Source organism: Melanaphis sacchari, unplaced genomic scaffold, assembly GCF_002803265.2.
Source record: "Melanaphis sacchari strain LSU unplaced genomic scaffold, SCAv2.0 Contig120_pilon_pilon, whole genome shotgun sequence".
NCBI classification, from domain to species: domain Eukaryota; kingdom Metazoa; phylum Arthropoda; class Insecta; order Hemiptera; family Aphididae; genus Melanaphis; species Melanaphis sacchari.
The window spans coordinates 1,446-21,466 of record NW_020270473.1 but is presented as its reverse complement, the minus strand read 5'-3'; the positions used below and the strand labels follow the sequence as shown (position 1 = coordinate 21,466).

At 27.4% G+C, this 20,021-nt stretch overlaps 1 protein-coding gene across 3 annotated transcripts in view; it reads right to left on the bottom strand.

Moving 5' to 3' along the window:
- The window catches only part of LOC112590853 (voltage-dependent calcium channel subunit alpha-2/delta-3), a gene marked incomplete at its 3' end in the record, with an annotated part of 34,391 nt that extends 17,147 nt beyond the window's left edge, over window positions 1-17,244 (bottom strand). For 2 of the 3 annotated variants that reach the window (XM_025334434.1, XM_025334435.1), the window contains 1 exon segment: window positions 16,789-17,244. In XM_025334434.1, the coding sequence (XP_025190219.1) occupies window positions 16,789-16,922 (134 nt within the window). 3 annotated transcript variants of the gene reach the window in all.
- Window positions 17,245-20,021: the final 2,777 nt, after the last annotated feature.

The following is a 20,021-nucleotide window of genomic DNA, read 5'->3' as shown; positions in this document are numbered from 1 at the left end:
TACTACTACTACTACTACTACTAATACTACGACTTTCACGATAGTACGTTACGGCGTGCACGGAGCGCTAGCGTCTCCGGCCGCCGCGCGGTATCGATCGCATTCGACGTGTACGTACACGCAGAGACCCTTTGGTGTTGTTCGGTCGGCATTGACCTCCCGTCGCCGCCGCGCGGAAAAAGGTGAGCGCGGGCGCGTGCGCGTGCGAGCGACACGGGAGTCGGCGCGGGTGCGGGCGGCGGTGCGCGTGCGCGACCTGCACCGGACACAGTCCCCGCGCTTTGCGAGTTTTTCCTCGCTCGCGGGGGGGGGGTGGCTAGCACTCGCCGTCTCCTCCGCCACCACGTGTAAAGATTTCCCTCCGCGCGCCGCCAGATCACGACGACGACTAACATCCCCCGTGTGCCGTCGATATAATAAAATTATAATAATATAATATTTTATACGTATAAGCGATTTTTTTTACTCCTTATCATTATTATTATTATTATTATTATTTATTTATTTATTCTGCGCGACCGTCAATAGTTTGTCTCCGAGCCGATCACATCTGCGGCGTATAATAGTAATAATAATAATATAAATATTATAATGCGATAATATGTATGGGTGCAACGTATAATATGCGTTTATTTTCACGAGAATAATATTAGGTACAATCATGAAATCCTGCAGATCTTTGCAACAGTGTTTACCGTAGTATACAGATATAAAACGCACATTACAGACACGTACAGCTATATATTAATGTGTACGAAATGATTCGGTAGAGCGTTAATTTTCGCGGTTTTTTTGTTTTTTGTTTTGTTTTAAATAATATTTATAGAATGTCTCCTGTACGGTAATCGGTTTTGTAGGTAGTTATATATATATATTCCGACTGGAGTGGTGGTACGTGTATTTTGTTCGACCATATTAAATCGTATTATGAACCCATCTCATCGAGAAATAGTAAATTGTATTATAAACATTTATTTTGTATATATATATATGTATGTATCTGTGTATCCGTGAGAACAAGTACGGTCACATTATATGGCATTCCGACGCGTAAACAGTTTTGAGCCATATCGGGTCTGCCCGACCACCCTTGGCCCAGGAGAAGTCAGTCGTTGTCACTACAGCAGTACAGCCCCTCTAAATCCATAAATTTTGTGTTAACATACGCTGTTTAAATAAAAATATAGTGGTTAAATCTCACTGAATGTAATTATTTATTTAGGTGTGTACATCACGCATATAACGACCGTACACATATTTTTGTCTTAAACAGTTATAATATAGACATGAGGTAGTAATATTAATACGATATTTTTGTATGTATAAGATAATAGCAATTTTAATTTCATTAAATTAAATTTGTAATATCTGCGTAAAATTGAATTATATTGTGTTTTAATGTTTCACTGTACATAAAGAAATCATATATATTAAATAAATGTCCCACACATTCCTGAGAAATGTACCGCAATTAATTTCAATAACTCTATGATATGTATGAGAATGCAATAAAATAATATAATTACAATCAGAACATTAGCAATATTTATACAAATTAATAATCGTATATACTATATAATACACAAATCAAAATGTACATAATTTGACCCAAAAGATAATATTTTGTTTTTAGTTATATGATTCATGTCATTTTATAGAATACAGTAAATTGTTATACAAATAATTAATAACATGTGTATAATATTTATAAAAAAAATTTTACACAACTGATTTTATAGAATAATTATTACTTTTATTTATCAAATATATGTAGAAAAAATAATATAGAAAAAAGTGAGGAAGTGTACCGTTCTACTATACATTTGGCGTCAAGTGGAGGTCACTTTAATGGATGACATGTTTAATTTTTTCAGAAAGCATTACGTTTTTATTAGTTTTTAGTTATTATAATAGTATACCTATATCTACACCATATTATACTATTATTATTAATTTTTGAATCAATTCTTCTTCTTTTCGTGTCAAGTCATTCTTTTGCAGTTATATTTTATACATCGAGTAAGTTGCCAATTTTATAGCGTTGTCATTAATCATGTCCACATTTTCTTTGTTACGCGTTCCTTCAAAGTTAAAGCATTTATATATCTGTTTATCGCCTTGACATCTCTTCCACATTCACACTTGTTATCTTTCGACAATCCCCATTTGAACAAATTCTTTCTTATTCATCCACATTCCGCTTTAATTCGATTATTTTAAGTCAATAAAACCACTTCACCATAAAGCAGTGGAATAGATTCAGGGTAAAGAAAATTTATATCTTAAAATTTATCTAAATATTATATTGAAATTATTTCATTGTAAATACCTATGTAATTTTATCAAAATTTGAATTTAAAATTCTTATAAAAATTATTTTATTTATTTATATTAATATTTTTTAAATTTTTATGATAAAACTTATTAGAAATATTGCATTAATGTTGAAATAAAATGAAGTTTTTTTTTGGGGGGTACACGATAATTTGTTGATAAAATGCTTCAATTTTCAAATATTGAGAATTGAGATGATTCTGAATATCCGATTGGATCTATTTTATACTTTAGAGATGTTAAGCTTGAAAATTCTCAGTACTTATTATTATACGTAGGAAAAATACATACAAATTTAAAAACCAAAATGTTTTTCGACAAAAACATTTTTTGATTTTTTTGATGTAACGTAAATACTTGAAATTTTTTTTATTCAATAAAATTTTCAAAATATTTCAACTATTTATGAGCATTTATAGGCATAAGAAATATTTAATTTTTTTATGAATGTCAATTTAAAATTATTTAATAGGAAAAATGCTTAAAAATTAAATTCAAAGCTTCTTACAAGTTATTAATTTCTTGATTAAAAAATATTGAAAGTCTTTAGTCACAATACTTAGAATTTAGACAAAATTCATAAAAATTGTAAAAATTATTAAATTATTTTATAATTATAAATTCATAAGAAAAAAATTTTACATTACTATGAATTTCACTAAACACAATAATATTTTTGATTGATTTTAAAATATTATCTATTTATAGAGGCACTATGAATCTATTTTTATTGTTTTATATTATTTTTAGGTATACGTATACCTATGTTATTACATTTTGAGTTATATAAGTTGATATAATATAGTATACTGTGTAAATATAATATATTATTATAATAATTAATCCAATATTTAAAAAAAAAATTATATCAACCTACTTTAATACCAAAAATAAAATAAATTACTTTAATAATTATACCAAAAAAACATATCATTTAGTGATACATGCTGATAGACTGTTTCCTATTCACAATCGTTTTTCGTACAGAAAGATACATCATTAAATTTAAATTAACATGCATTCAATAGTGAGTCACTCGATACCCAATATAGATAACCACTTACCTATCTTTTTCCTCCCAGTTATTTTGAAATATATTACCAAATTCGCTTCTGAAAACCACCACCAAAGTATAAAATCGAAAAATTTTTTACTACTTCAGAAGGTGAATAGGACGAAAAAACATACATCATTACAAAATCAATACGTTACTCCACTCAGAATCTAAAATACAAAGATTTGCAACTCCCCAATAAGTATATCTTGTGATAGAGTTTTATTTAAATTTAGTTTGATGCAAATTTAATAGATTATAAGACTAAATAATATATATTATAAACTATGATTAGTTATCAATTATTTGTCTAAAATCAACATTATTCATTTATAATCTAAGCGTATTTACATGACAGAAATAATTATAAATGTCAATTTTAGGTATTCAACATAATTTAATTGCTATTGAAATAGAGCTTTTCATGCCAAATAGCTTATAGAAAATAGGTAAACCTGAATTAATATTTAACTTGAAACATGTGTTATATACTTGTGAAACATTGGTAATAAACTAGGAATATGACAATCATTCAATTTTAGTACACGCGCCATATACTAAAAGCCAATATTATGTACATTAATAAAGTTTCTATAATATGCAGCTTTCCTTGTCGTACTCCAAATTTCAACTGTTCAAGCAGGATTTATTTTTTAAGCAAACATTTTATTGTTTTTTTTTTTTTGACCTATACAGGAAAAATATCGTCACAAACATAGAAATAAAATACGTAACACAAGTATGTATATACTTAATATCGTACTCGTGTAATATAAGTCATGACTTATTTCCGTATTTAGAATTTTTATCTATGTTTTTATTGATATTTTTTTCGCAAACATGTCATTTCGGCATTGCGGAGCCATTTATCTGTACATCTAAAATACATACTATTTCATGAGTATCTACCATAATAATTGCAATGATATAACATTTTCTATATATACCCCTCACGAATTTTACTACACATATAAATTTGTGTCGTGTTTTAGAATCAATATTGCATTACTACATTTAAGTAAAATCATTTAACAACAGTTTCTCGTGGCTATTATGATTAAATATAAATAAACATTATATTAATGTAATATTGCCTCTCCTAATAAACGTCGGGGAGTTAAGGCTAACTAGCAAGAACAAAACAAATAGCGACAAGTTACATCTAGTTTTTTGAATAAACGCCTGAAATCAACGAAGAGTTTTCCAAAATATATAAAAAATACTGTAAAAAAACCAAGACAAAAAAAAATTCAACAAATGAAAACTTTCTCTAGAAAAAGATACCAGGAAATGGATGGAGCCAGCCGTACATCAACCTGCAGAAAATAATTTAAAGAGACTTATGTGGAAAACAATAAGCAGATTAAGAATATAGGTAGGACAATCTAAAGAAAATCAAGTAAAATGTGGCTTTATTTCTAATGAATAATTTAGTTGCCCAATTCCCTGTACAATGGACAAAATCATATCAGTAACGAAAGACGGAATAGAAGTTGCCAATTTCTAGCGAGAAAGAATTTGATACACAGCTCCCAATAATACTATACTACGTTTCAAAACTAAACTGACACCAAATAAACTATTTTTTGATTTATTAACTATTGTATACATAGTTATTATTATTATATAATCGTCTTATTATATGTTTATTTATGTTATTTACTCATATCAGTTAATTTTAATCTATCATCATTATAATATGCAAAAGTTGCTTGACACGAATAAAAAAAAAAAAAAATGCAATTCAATACAATATTTCAATTTGTAAAATATGCACCAAGAATTTTAGAAGAATATATAAATATTATAATGATAATTTTGAATAATAAAGTAAATACATAAAATAGTTATGCTTTATTTAAATACTGTTCGTCAAGTACCTATTTAAATTAGTTATAAAATCCAGTATATTTTCGGTACAGTGTTGTGCCTTTCATAATTTTTATATTTTTCTTAACTATGAAAAATAGTATATTATCATTTAGTATAATAAACATTAATTTTATGTGTTTATTTTTACAATTTACGTAGTGAATGCGTTCATTTTTATCCAACCCAATTCCGTATTCTATAATATTCAATTATAAGCAAGTCATTTATTAATAGTATCAAGTAATAAAATAATAAAAATTTAATTAATTTATTCATTAGCTTAGAAAACTTGGCCACATAGACTTCATGTAGAAACTTTTCTTTGAACATTAATATTCCATTAATAAACTTTATAAAATTTATCAATTTTCTGAGTTGTTTTACAGAAGTTTTTGCGTCCATTTCGTTCCTACACTTTTATACTTGATAGGTTTAAGAATAATTATAACTTATAATTTATCACCTATACTCATAAAATGAACAATGTTATTAATTTCAAAAATGTAATTTTGAAAGTCAGACTACTAATTTACTTTTATTTTTATTATAACCACAATTTTTTTGTATATATCATTACCAAATGATATGTATCATATCTTAATATGCATAGATTCAATAGTAATTTAAAATTAATCAAAAAAATTATTAAAATGCATTTATGTTTATACATGATTTATTTAAAATGTAAATAAATACAAATTGTAACATGACAAATTATAATATGGTTTATGTGAATAGAATATATATATATATATATATATATATATAGGTATATAGGTATGTTAAATATTAAATTTTAAAATTGAAATACAAATGACTTATTTAACATGTTTGCACATTTTTATTCTAAAAATACTAAATGACAACACCAAAAAATATAATATTACATAAATTGTAACATTCTACCAAATCACTATTCTGCTTTTTATTAATGATTTAAATTATTCATAATTTGAATTAACTTATTCTTAATAGATATAATATATTATATTATGTGTGTGTGTGTATTCGGTTCACGGTTGATCAATTTTCGTCGTTTTTTTAAGATTTCTGTTTACCAATATAATTATGTATATAACTCGTACAATTAATTTGATTTTTAAAACGATTTACACGTATTAAATTTAAAATATATTTATTAAATGTCACTTTATAATACATATATATTATATAATATATACATATATATATGTACTATGTATGTATGTATTTATATGTTATATTGAACGACGAAAATTCCCCAGTCAATGACGTTATTTATCAAAATAATTCAATAATGTAGACAAATGTTGTAAAAAAACACGTTTTAACCTTAAATGTACATCATCTTTCACCAGCTATTAACGTAATTTACCAAAATAAGCGGTTAATGACGATAGTCCTTTTTTTTTTAATTCGATTGTTTTATTTGACAATTACTGCCTAAATATGCCATTACTGCCTCCGTTGTCACGTTACAATATTTTGTTTTTAACATAGTTATCACACAATTTCTATCTATATGTTCTATCGCCAAATGTATCGTGCAAATAGCTTCAAATGATTCATATACTGTGACGTAATATAAAATGTTAGTGTCATTTTAAACTATAGATTTAATTAACCTTTCTTTTCCACCTATTGTCACAAAATCATGTTTATGCAGTAGCATATTATTCGTTACCATTTTTTTTTTATGTGTTCCATTTTTCAACTCCTTTACTTTTTGAATCTTATTGTTACATTCTTTAAAACTAAAATAAAATATATTGTCACTTCTCTTATTATTGTTTATAACTTTTTCGACTGTTACTTTAAATTTTTTTTTGATTCTCCATACTCTAATACTATAATTAAATAAAACCACAACTCTTAAATTTAATTAAGACTTTATTTAAACAGTTCAATAATTACACTACTAATAAGTAGAAATGATTATAAACTACACAGTCATCGCACACACAACTTGCAAAAATATAAGTGGAGATATTAACTAATAAACTAATAAGTAATAAACGAATAAACTATTTCATAGTATTACTTGGGTTATAGCTAATTGGATTTTCGTTCGTCTATCTACTTTTGTCATGATATTTTTAACAAATGAAGCTTTGTCACATAAACACTCATAACTGAACGTTCTTGAATTTCATTCATACCAATATAAATTAATTGAACATCATTCTCCAATCTCCAACTAAACAGGTAATTGACGTCAATAACCGGGGAATGTCTAAATTTACAAAATTCACCGACTTTTAGATAAATGACGTAATTGACCACGTCTACATCCATTCACTATAACCTATATATATATATTAAACGTTGGATACTATATAGATGCGTTTTTCCTTAAAATTTTTATTAAACGTTTTATGATAAACGTAAGTTGTACTTTAGTACCCATAAATTTTAACACTAACTAAGTTCCAGTGAAAACGACCATTAATAATAATTACAAAAGAAAAACAAATAATAAATAAATGTCACGAGGTTGTTGTATTAGAAAAAGTAGAGTCTCGAGTATTTCAAAAAAATAACTGCACAATAATTATTTCACAAATGTGTGACATAAACTAGATTATGAAAAACGAAAAAAAAGAAATACATTGAATTATTATAGCTGTTATTTTATTATACATCATATTATTAAATATAAGTCCGGTGTTGCCACCAACATAATCCCTTGCCCTGCGTCGGCATGGAGGTTGTGGCGAGCCGCCCGGTGTGTCGCAAAACAATATAAAATAAGGATGATATCCACGACGCCACTATATAGCGCCGCCGCCGCCTCTACCACCACCTCAGCCACCGACGGGCACCACAGCATTCTCCGTCCGACAACGCCACTGCTCATGCACCGCCACCGCGTAAGAGATAAAATTTTATTACGGGTTTCGTAATGGCATCTGTTGCCCCCGGGCGGTTACAGTGCAATATTTCACTGATTCCGTTCATTATACGGGCTACTATATACGGACGTTACATGCGCGGTACACAAATAAATGCCCTTTTAGAAAACCACCGGGGATCAAATTCAAGATAAAATTAATGGCATACTACGCTACGATGGCTATAATCCTGCTGTATCTAGCTTTAGATTTTCTACCCCCTATACCCTATACTCACCTCCAACCTTATTTATATATCATACGTCCATATCATGTCTCTCCCATATGCATAGGCACAGTGGCTGCCCCCACTCGTCCTCGTAAAGTATATATTATTATTTATGTACACTTGCATAATATATCATTTCATGTATAGTCGTTATAGCAATTATAATAGTCGCGTTACACTCAATATATATAAATAGTGTAATAGCCACCGTCTTTGGTTCGTTAAATAATGTTTATTATAAAATAATAATTAAAATAAAATAATACTGTGGTTTTATACATAATATAAAGACTTATTTAAACACAAACCAATAGGCTTTAAGCTAAAATGTTCTTTAGATTTTGAATATTCATGCATATGTAATCTATTAATGTATTAGGTTTGGAACAGTGAAAAATCGTGTTAACACTTGCTCGTTTTATTAGTGCACTTAGAAATACGACGGACATGGGTAAGTATATAAGTGTTCACGACCGGGGATTTTAGGGGTTCAAAACCCATTTCGAAAATACTTTCAAGTAAATTATAATATTAATTGTCGACTATGAAGAAAGATAACACATAATAAATATGAATATAATGCACTCACTTCAGTAAATTATTCACTCCTTACAAAAATACATAATCAAACGCTTTTTTTCTGTATTAATACAATTCAAAAATTATTAAAAACTTGTATTACAAATTATATTTATACATAATACAATTTTTTTTCTTAGGTAAATTTATTTAATTAAATAAAAATAAATTATAATACATCAATTTGATATTATTTTAAATGTATTTTGAAACAATATATTAAATACCTAGTTAACTACTTATTTAATTAATTGTAAAATATTTGAATGACTATTATTCATAAATATAAAATATTAATTATTATTACACTGTTTAAAATACATAATAAATTAACGAATTTAAGAAATATTATATTTTTATATTCTATATATAACTACACGTGAAATAAAATACAAAATGCAATTTTTTAAATCTTCGATACGTTTTTTTATAGATACCTATCCTATTTTAATTTTAATATATTAACTATAACAAATCGTTCATATGTTTTAAATTTGAAAAATGATTCTAAACTCAGATATCCGTACACTGAAGACATGCATAATTTCATTTCAGAGACTCAACTTGTGGCGTTGAAGAGATTTAAGAGGATGAGGGGCCCCTAGATCTATACTTCCCCTTTAAGCCTTATTTTAGACTTGAGTATGCAAATCAAGTACTATATTTTATTTGATTTTAATAAAAATTGTTAAAAAAATATAAAAAATAAAATAAAATAAAATAATAAAAAATATAATTAATATGTATCTATAAAATCCATTTAGAATTTATTTTGGTTGCTCTACTGAGTAAATTTCACAAATTTAAACTGTAAAATAAAATAAATTTATCATATCTATCCATATAATATCTATGACAACCAAATTTTATTTTCAATATTTATTGTATAGTTAACTATTTAAGTTCGGAATGATAGCTCTTACATTGAAACATATATTGTATGCGCTATATTCATAGCTGAAAGCGAGGCACATGTTACACTGGAGCTAGATATATTAAATTAAAAAATTCATATTAAAAACATTTCATGCAATATTTTTTTATTATTTTAAAATTTACATTTTATTATCATGTTAGTACCTATGTATACATTTATCTTGAATCAGAAAATTATTAATATGAACTCTGGAAATAATTTTCATGGCTTGAACAAAAAGCTTAAAATTGAATATTTTCTATAAAATTATTTTTATCCATTACTAAAATATAAAAATTAAAAATTAATATAAAAATATTTACAGGATAACACCAATTATTTTCAACGTAGGGTTCAATCTTCAATCAAGTTATTTCCAGCCATAATACACCACAATTTTACTAATTAGTAATTATTTATTTAAATCTTTTATTTTGAATTTCAATTACGATATAAATTCAAAAGTAAAATTTAGTTAAAAAAAATTTAAAACTAAAAAGGAATCCAATTTATGAATAAAAATGATTTTTAGGTTTAATAAGACATTTTTACAATGCAATATAAAAAAATATTATGTACCCGGTACCTATTTATAAATCATTTTTATACACAATATATATTTTCCAAATTGAAATAAGACATAAAAAGTATTTGGTATATTTATTAAAAATTCAAAAATATCACATAATTAAATTAAATTTTATTTTATTTTTTATTTTAGCTGAATTGCGATCCTCATCATCTTAAATTTAATCTTTTTAATAAATTTATATTTATCAAAATTTACTTTTTTTTTGTTTTATTATTGTATATACTTTATTCCTATTCAATACTTCTATGAATTTTTTAACTTTCTCAAAGAACAATAACCTAGTTTTAGATAAGTATTAATATATTTTTCCAAGATATTTATTCGATATATTATAATAGATCATTTTAATATGGTTCTATTTTATCATCAAATAAATACATCAATTAAAATACATTCAAGTGGAATTTACAATATAATGTATGTATTATAATATTATTATACTGTTATACTTTTATGTATTTGTATGGGTAAAAATTTACAGATGTCATTATAAGAGACAAAATTGTTTCAAATACAGCATTATTGTTTACATTGTTTTATCAAAACTTCCACAAAAATAATACTCAAAAACTTATGAAAAAGTATGATAGTTTAGATTAGATTACACAATATAAATATTATGTAAAAAATAAACTTCAAATTATGTACTCAATTAATATTAGAGTTATCAATTGTATTGTTTGTTTCATTTGAAATGCTTTTTATATAACATAATATTTTCAATAATTGTTTAAAAAAAAATAAATAAATAAATATAATCTCCTAGTTGATAATAACTTGAACAATGAAAAAAAAGTTCAACCTCATTAAAACAAAACTTAGTAAATAATGACTATTGTCTTTCTTTTTTAAAAATTGTGAACTCAAATTGTTGGACATTGTTGGAATACTCCCAAATTTTTTTGAACTTTATTTTTTCGCCAAACAGATTTACGCTGCTACCTTTACTTCACTGCACAATTATTTGAAAAATATTGATGAAAGTTTTTAAAATATTATTCGCTAAACGTTAATGTCATTTTAAAGCCTCAAGTGCTCAAAGAAAGGGCTAATCATATGAAACTTAAAAAACTCGAAAACCAAGAGACAAGGTTAGATCAACACACCAATCCAGCAGCAATCCAGCTACTCGATTATTCTCAAAACATAAGGCGTTTCAAACACCGAAGACTATATGACTTAATATAATATATTAAACTAAAACATTTCCACTGGGAGAGAAAACCCAAACATATTACTTATGTACATACTTACCAAAATATTTCTTTCAGTAACATTTAATATTTATATACATCTTTGAAATGAATTGTTAAATATTGTATCGTTATAATTAAAAACCGGATTTTGCATATTATGCATGTTCATATTTTTATAAGCAATTACATGCAATAAATGGGTTTTCATCAATCATACTTAAATAAATAATATTACAAATTTTTATTTTGCATATTTTTGCATATTTTGGGTTCAAGTGCATATTTTATAAAAAAAAACGCATGTTTTTGCATAATACGTATACACTAAGTATAAATTTTATTTTATTTTATAATTGTATGAACAATTATTATACATAAATTTTTCCACAATACAAAAGTTGAAAATATTTTGTTTCCGTATTAGTTGGTAGGTAGGTAGGTAGGTATTCACTATTTATTGCATACTGGCTTTCCTATCGTATATTTTTATCTTATCGATTTTGTCTAACATTATCGACTTATCGTCAATACTACAGAACACGAACTGATAAACTGACGACTGTAGTTCGAAGCGTACATTCGGCAATAGTCAACGACCAATATATTATAAAAATGTGTACATTTTGTAAAACATTGTTTGAGTTTGTTATAAACTTATAATAAAAAGCCCATGAACATTTAATAATTAAAAAAATATATAATAACTGTTACCTTAATAATTATTTTAACCACCCAACTATTGATGCTATATTTAATATTTAGACAATATTAATATTACCTTAAAAAATTATAACTATACTCACTATTATGTATTTATATAAGCATATATCACATAACCATTAACGACTTTACGAATCATTACTGCAGTAATATTTGAAAGTAACATATTTAATTTTAATTTTTTAATGTATGTTAATTTGTAATAAATATTAAAGTATCATCGCAAATAATGGAAAATAAGACTTATTTTTATAAAGTTCCATAGTTATTAATATCAAGTATTCTATTTTTAACTTATCATTTAAATTGTAATCGTTAAACCATGTAATAAGGATTACTAGTAAATGTATTTACTAACTGTGGTTAGTTACTTCATAGTTAAATTATAATATCATATATATATATATATAGATAGATAAAGTTTTTTAATATATACATTGTTATATAATAATATTATTTGTTTCAGTTATAATACTTTAAAATAAAGTATACATTTTATAGATACAACACACCTATAAAATCGATAAAATATATATTATTATATTAATTAATAATTAGATATATTATCCTTCAATTTAGTATATTATACATTATTAATTATCATCGTGTTTCAAAAATCGTTTGTAAAAAAGTAAATTAGTACATAGAATATAATATATATAAATAAATATATACATTTATATATAGTATTTACTCATAAATGATATAATGCATTTTGTTTTACGTACATATTTCATGTTATTAAATTAAATATTTTTCTATTTGTGATTCAATTTGATTTCCTTAATAAAAGACCTACCTACTCTAATAATATAATTCAACACAATATTCCATTCATTCTAAAAATCATTCAGCCATAAGCGAAAAATGAAAAATATAAACTATTTTTAGTTTCTAAAATGTAATGCTTCCAATGTACTCTTATTAACTTAATTTTTATTTTGTATTTAGTTAACTTTATGTTTATTATTTCCATTAACATTAATTAACAATTTAAAAATCTTTTTAAGTTATTTATCTCAATTAAAGATCTAAAAATAGTTCTAATCTTGGAGAATAAAAATAAGCGAAACAAAATCTAGTCATACTGTTACTGGTACTCTACCATAACTTTACTATTTTTTTTTTAAAGTTACTTTTCTTTAAAATCTTGAATTTAAACTGTAATATTCGATGATTTTTTATCAAATTAAAATAATTACTTATACAGTTATATATCAATTAAAAATAATTATGCGAAATACTTTGTGAGCTGCCCAACTGCATTATTACTTCGATATAATTATTATTTATACAGCCAAAGCTTAAAGGTGTTTAAAATTATTTTGCTTCTATATAATATAAAGCTATGTATATTTAACTTTTCTTTAGTTTATATAAAGTTAAAAAGCCTCGAGTTTCAGTACTGGAATCAGATTAGTGAATTGTTTATTTATACTCAGTTATTTAGTATTTTTAATCCCGTTGCGAAGAGTTTAAAGCTTAAGTATGGTTTTACACTTTTAGAGTTTTTGGAATATTATATAAGTCTTTAGCATTACTAATTAAGATAATATTTAATATGCAAAGGGTCGTTGTCTGATAAATATCCTCTATAGTATAAAAATAAAGTTATCAGTATAATATTATATTAAAATTGAAATACTTGATTAAAAAAAATAAAATCTTCCGTCAAAACGAATAAAATAATGAATACCCTTAACTTATAAGTTTAAATATTTCCAAAAAAAAAATTATAATATTAATTATTATTTATCTGTATTATCTGTATATGGACAAAGAAACTGTATAATAATTTATATGATAAAAATATAACACTAATAACTTATAAGTTATTTATATTTCCTGACACAACAATTTCATTATCAAATTAAAACCAAGAAAAACATTTCTGATATGAAATAAAACCACAGTTATTCTATATAATAACAATAACAATAGATTATTAAAATCATAAAATATAATAAAAGTACAATGTTTTAATAATATAATAAATTAAAAACAATATTACATATACCTAGTCAATTAACATTTATAACGGTTTATAATATATGAAATTGAATTCTTAACTAAAAAATAAAAAGTGTATCTTTACTTTTAAGTAAAGGGATTTTTAAGGGAAAGATATGAGTCAAATGATTTAAGTGAGGTGGTGACTAAATTTTTTTGTAAATATATTTTAATTTAATATTCTTATAAGCTTTTCAAAAATCCAAATTTTCAATTTATTTTTTAGAATGTAAATATATCACCTTATCAAAAAAATTGATACTAGAACTTAATTTTAAGTTTCAATAAGAAACAAAAAACTCAATTTTGTGTTAAGTTTGCTGTACAATAAATATTTGTTGTTATTTTCAATGTTTTTAAATCATAACTTTATTATCTGATGATATTTATTAGCCGGCGCAATGTATAGGCAACTTTAGTGTATCAGTGTATACGTGGTTTTTAACAGTTTCCCCCATCGTTATCGAAAACAAATTAAAAACGGAAATTTTCGTTATGATGGCAATTATCTACCAACTACCCATATATATATACGCTCACAATTACTTTTTAATAATGTACGACGATTAATTCATGGATTTCAATTTTTATGACAACTGTGTGACTATTCTTATTCAGTTAAATTTCCATAATGATTTAATCATTTAGGTATTTATGTATATCAATGTGTTATATTATTAGAATTGCTATTTCGAATTCAAATGAATCACAATAAAAATAAATAACTTTAAAAAAAGGTAACCCAAAATAACTATTTTATTCCTACTCCAAGGAAATAAAAGTAAGTATTCATTTTAATTATATGAATGGATTATTTAATATAATTGCACGTGTTTGAAGATGATATAATGAAAGGTATGAAAGCTTTGTGATTTTTTTTTTTTATTAGAACTTCTACTATATAAAAACGTAGTGAATTCGTTAACGGAGTTGGTTGATAAAAAAAAAAATCAATAAATACCTTCTTTTCTTATAGTCAATGAATGGTAAATATTAAATAAATATCATTATTTATTATAAGTAATTACTATTTGTATAAAAATAAATATCTTTCAAACGAGACACTCTCTGGCGACTCGAGGGGACGAGATACACAAATTCGGTAGTGCGACACACGCTCCGTGTCTGTGTCTCATATATACGCGTATAGTTAGAACTTATAATAATGTTATCTTAATGGTGCTATTCTTTTCAAACACAAATAACCAACATCAAAGTGTCTCGTCTGAAAGCGCTTTTAGGTTTTAGATTCTGTGCGAAGCAAGTTTAATCACTGTTGTACATATCTATATATTTTTTAACAAATTATTCAAAAACGTTCTAAAAGTTTCATGTAAAAAGTACCACTTTTCTAGTAGCAGTTTTAATACTTATTTATTTATTTTTTATAATACAATATCTTTTCAAATTGTCTTATCAGATCATAAATAAGATTAAAATAAGCGCATAATAATGCACCTGTACTATTTATTATTGTGAACATTGCATAATATATTATTATCAAGAGTAAATAATCATACATTGAATACCCAACATACCGTTATCTATGGATTATATAAAAATAATCAAAACGCATTCAATGGTTCGAGTTTCTAAAAAGTTATAACAACAATTAAAATATAGAATTCTCGATGTATCAATCAATTTCGACACGAACCGTTTGACATAATGGTTCTATAAATAATGACTACATAGCACGAATGGGTACAAATATAGTATATAGTATATACACAATACATGGCACGTAAACGTCCACGTGTTAACCGAAAAATCGCAATAGTCTATCCGTGCGTGTTAAAAATACGTATCTGAAATGTTAGGAAACACTCAAACACGTTCTATACCGCAATATTTGTATATCTAATATCTTAAAAGTATTAATAAAATATAAAAATGTTTACACACTATAGACGAGTGATTTTCACGTACCTACGTCAGTTTCACCACTGACTCAATGGTGAAACTAATTAACAAACTATTGGTTCTAAATCATGTATGCGTATTGACACGGACAGGGAGAGAAATATATAGGAGGCCCTAGATTAAACTATCGATTATTTTGATGAAATGCGGATTTCGTGACATAAATTTTTATAGATCACATTTATTTTGCTTATTGATTAAGCAATTTTATGTTTCTAGTAAGTCTTTCAGCACGCCATACTAGGAAAATTATTTGTTACTCGAGTTTAAGTGACGTATTTAGGTGTATTGTGTCACTATAGGCTGGCGTACGGATAAACTATCGGTTGGATAAATATAAGACTATATACCTAACCGTATAATTACCATCGTGTTATTAAACCAAATCACGAGGTGATGAAATATAATACCGTGTACATGTGACGTTATCAATACGATATCGATACATTAACGAATATTTTCGGATACCATCATAACGGTCGGGGAGACTTACTCGTTGTGCGGTATGTCCTCTGCCTGGGCCTGGATGCCGGGCAACGGCGTCACGACCACGGCGATCAACAACACGAATACGTGCGCGGCGGCGACGACGGGACAACAACAACACGCGCCGCCGGCGAAAAACATGGCGATCCAACCGCGGCACACACGCTATGCTCGAACGCACGACGACGGCGACGACTACCGTGCGGGAAACGACCGAGCGGATAAACACGAAACGGATGCGATTCCGATGAGTACGGAAAAACAAATAAAATCGAATCGGCTAACCGCGGTAACGGTTAATCGCGGGTGAAGCGGCGACGGTCGCAGTGACACTCGTCGGCGCGCAACCAGGCGGCGGTGACGGCGGCAGCGTCGTCGACCATTGCAGCGACGGCAGCGGCGGCGGCGGATGTGTGTGTGCGGCGCCCGTGTGTCTACGCTATGCACGTCCGCGATGTGTACGCTCGAGTGTACGAGTAGCAAAAGTATTATTATACGCGAAATCCGCGGCGTGCCGCGGAGGCGTCGCACTCGGGAGAGTGGAGGCGGCCCGTCGCGGGGGGGGGTCGGTTGAAAGCGGCGGTGGCGTAGGAGGCGTGGGCGACGCGTGCGCCCTCCCTCGTCACTGCCGCCGGCTGAAAATTTCCTTTTATTATATTGATTCTGCAGACAGATGGGCGCACCTCCTCCCCGCGCGCCAAACACACGCTACACACACACACACACACACACATGTATAAATATGTGTGTAAATTGTAAGTATGCGTGTGTGTGTGTGTGTGTGTTTGTGTGTACACCGATTACCGTCACCCAAACCCTTACCGGAGTTAACATGTCCGCCCACTCGCCACCCCGGGACGGGCTGTACGCGACTGAAACGGCGGCAACGCGACAAATTGAACTCTGCGTGTACGACAAAATGCCTGTACATACGTATACACTATACACGGCCCGCGAGCGAGCGGTTGACAGCCGTTGGAGTCGTAGACACGACCATCGACTTCAGACAGTCAGAGTATATACATATAATGTATATTATATACATTGGACAAAATTTTAACGATACGGAAACTATATAAACGAAGAATGCGAAAGAATAAAAATAGAAACATGATTAAAACTCGACAATGCGTATTTTTAACCTTGCAAAAGCGTTCTTTTTCCTTTTTCCTTTTTAATCACACCACCATGCCTTGTGCGAATCTTCATTAATGTATACTCGCCGGCGCAAACCGCCACCACCATCATCCAAAGAATATTTTATTATTATAACAGGATCGCGTTGGACAGCTAGCCAAAAGGGAAACGAACATCAGAACGAGGGACGAACGCGCGTGTGATGATCACTTGAATGGACCAGCAGAACGCGTATCAGCCAGCGCTGCCCTCCCGTCCGACATAAAAGTACGATTCGTCTGTCGGCCGTTTTCCTCGTAGTATTCTGAATAATGAATTTTTCAACACACGCACACACACATATATATATGCTATATGGGCTCGTCGAGATAAAATGGTGGATACGAGAACAGTAAGAGAGAATAAGACAAATGAATTAGGGAAACGATGACAGGCAGTATTACATAGTATATACATAATGCCCTTACGCCGAAACTCATGTCCTCAGGTCAAAACAAAATATTTTCGATGATTAAATTTTGAAAATAACTCATACTCAATGAATACCGTTTATATATATATATATATGTATATATATACGTATAATCGTAATAATATAATGTACAATATATTTTTATGTAACTTACATATTTTCTTCTTGAATAACTTTTATGCCTAATAATAATCAGATAAATCGTGAACGTCTCGTGGTAATTGCACAAGACATTTAAATTTTACTAAACATATCTAGTAATAATAAGTAATGAATAAAAATTTAAAATCATGATAGTAAAATTATGTTTTGTAATCGCTTTAAAAATCTCACAAGAAACCTTATTAATAAGTATTCATGCTTTTTACTCACAAACAAACCTAATTCTTTACATAATAAATCGAAATAAATAGAAAGAGTCAACAATTTTAAATATCTACAAATAGCACAAAAACAATCGAAATATATTGAATGTTACACCATGTCTAGTAAATACCATTAAATATTTGGTCAAAATTAAAATCGCTGCAGTTATTATTAATTTTAGTCATGTTATAATAAATAAAATTTATTTTGTCAAAACTAGTTTAGGTTTTTATATATAACTTTGTTTTTGATTATTTTCTAAAATTCTGATATGTTAATTTGATATCTAAATATTACTTCAAAAATTTCAGTTAACTCTAAAATATAAATATATGTATGAATGAATAATGTCCGGTACGGCACACCGCATACGTATATTAATAAAGTAAGTTAATTTATAAAATGATTTTTCTTTGAGTAATTTTTTAAAAATAATTACCTTAAAAGAGCTTAAATATTAAATTCATAATAAATAAGTATAATACATAAAAATAAAAATAAAATAAAAAAAAAAGCAATGATCAATATAAAATTTACTATTAATTACTTGTCGTTCAAACCTGAGTAAGTAACGCATTACTATTAGCTCCGGATGGTGACCACCCGGTTTCAGTGGTTAAAACTCACACACATACACATGTTTGATATCAACCATAACAACCTATAACAACCATAAAACAATCTACTGTACTGACTACTCCCATTGGCGTAATTGTGGAATGTTAGCTAGGGGGACTTCGATAATATTCTAAAGGACAAAGGTATTATTTTGTCCCCTCCAGATAATTCAACAGTACAATTATTTGAATCATCATAAATTAAGAAAGAATATTATATATTATTAAACATAATATAAGATTAAAAATTTAAAATATTTTCCTAAATTATTTCTTTGAAGTAAACACTTATTTTAAGTTCTCTATACATATTATTACAAAACAACAATCACATTAGTTGGGTTAGGAACAAAATAATCCAATAATAATAATATAAACACGATTTAATATTATCTTGAATCGCGATTATGATTAAAAGAACAAAGGTTATTTTTAAATCAATAACAAATTATAATAACAACTGATAATATAATATTAATTTATCCGCTTATGCTTACGTACTTTATTACCACATTACATTTTGTTGTGTTTCAGTGCTTTTTACTTAAAGTCTTAAAGTCTGTTTTTATTTACTGATATACGTCTATAATCTATACTGTTCTATAATTTTCAGTACGATTTTACTTTGGTTCTACATGTTAATAACTA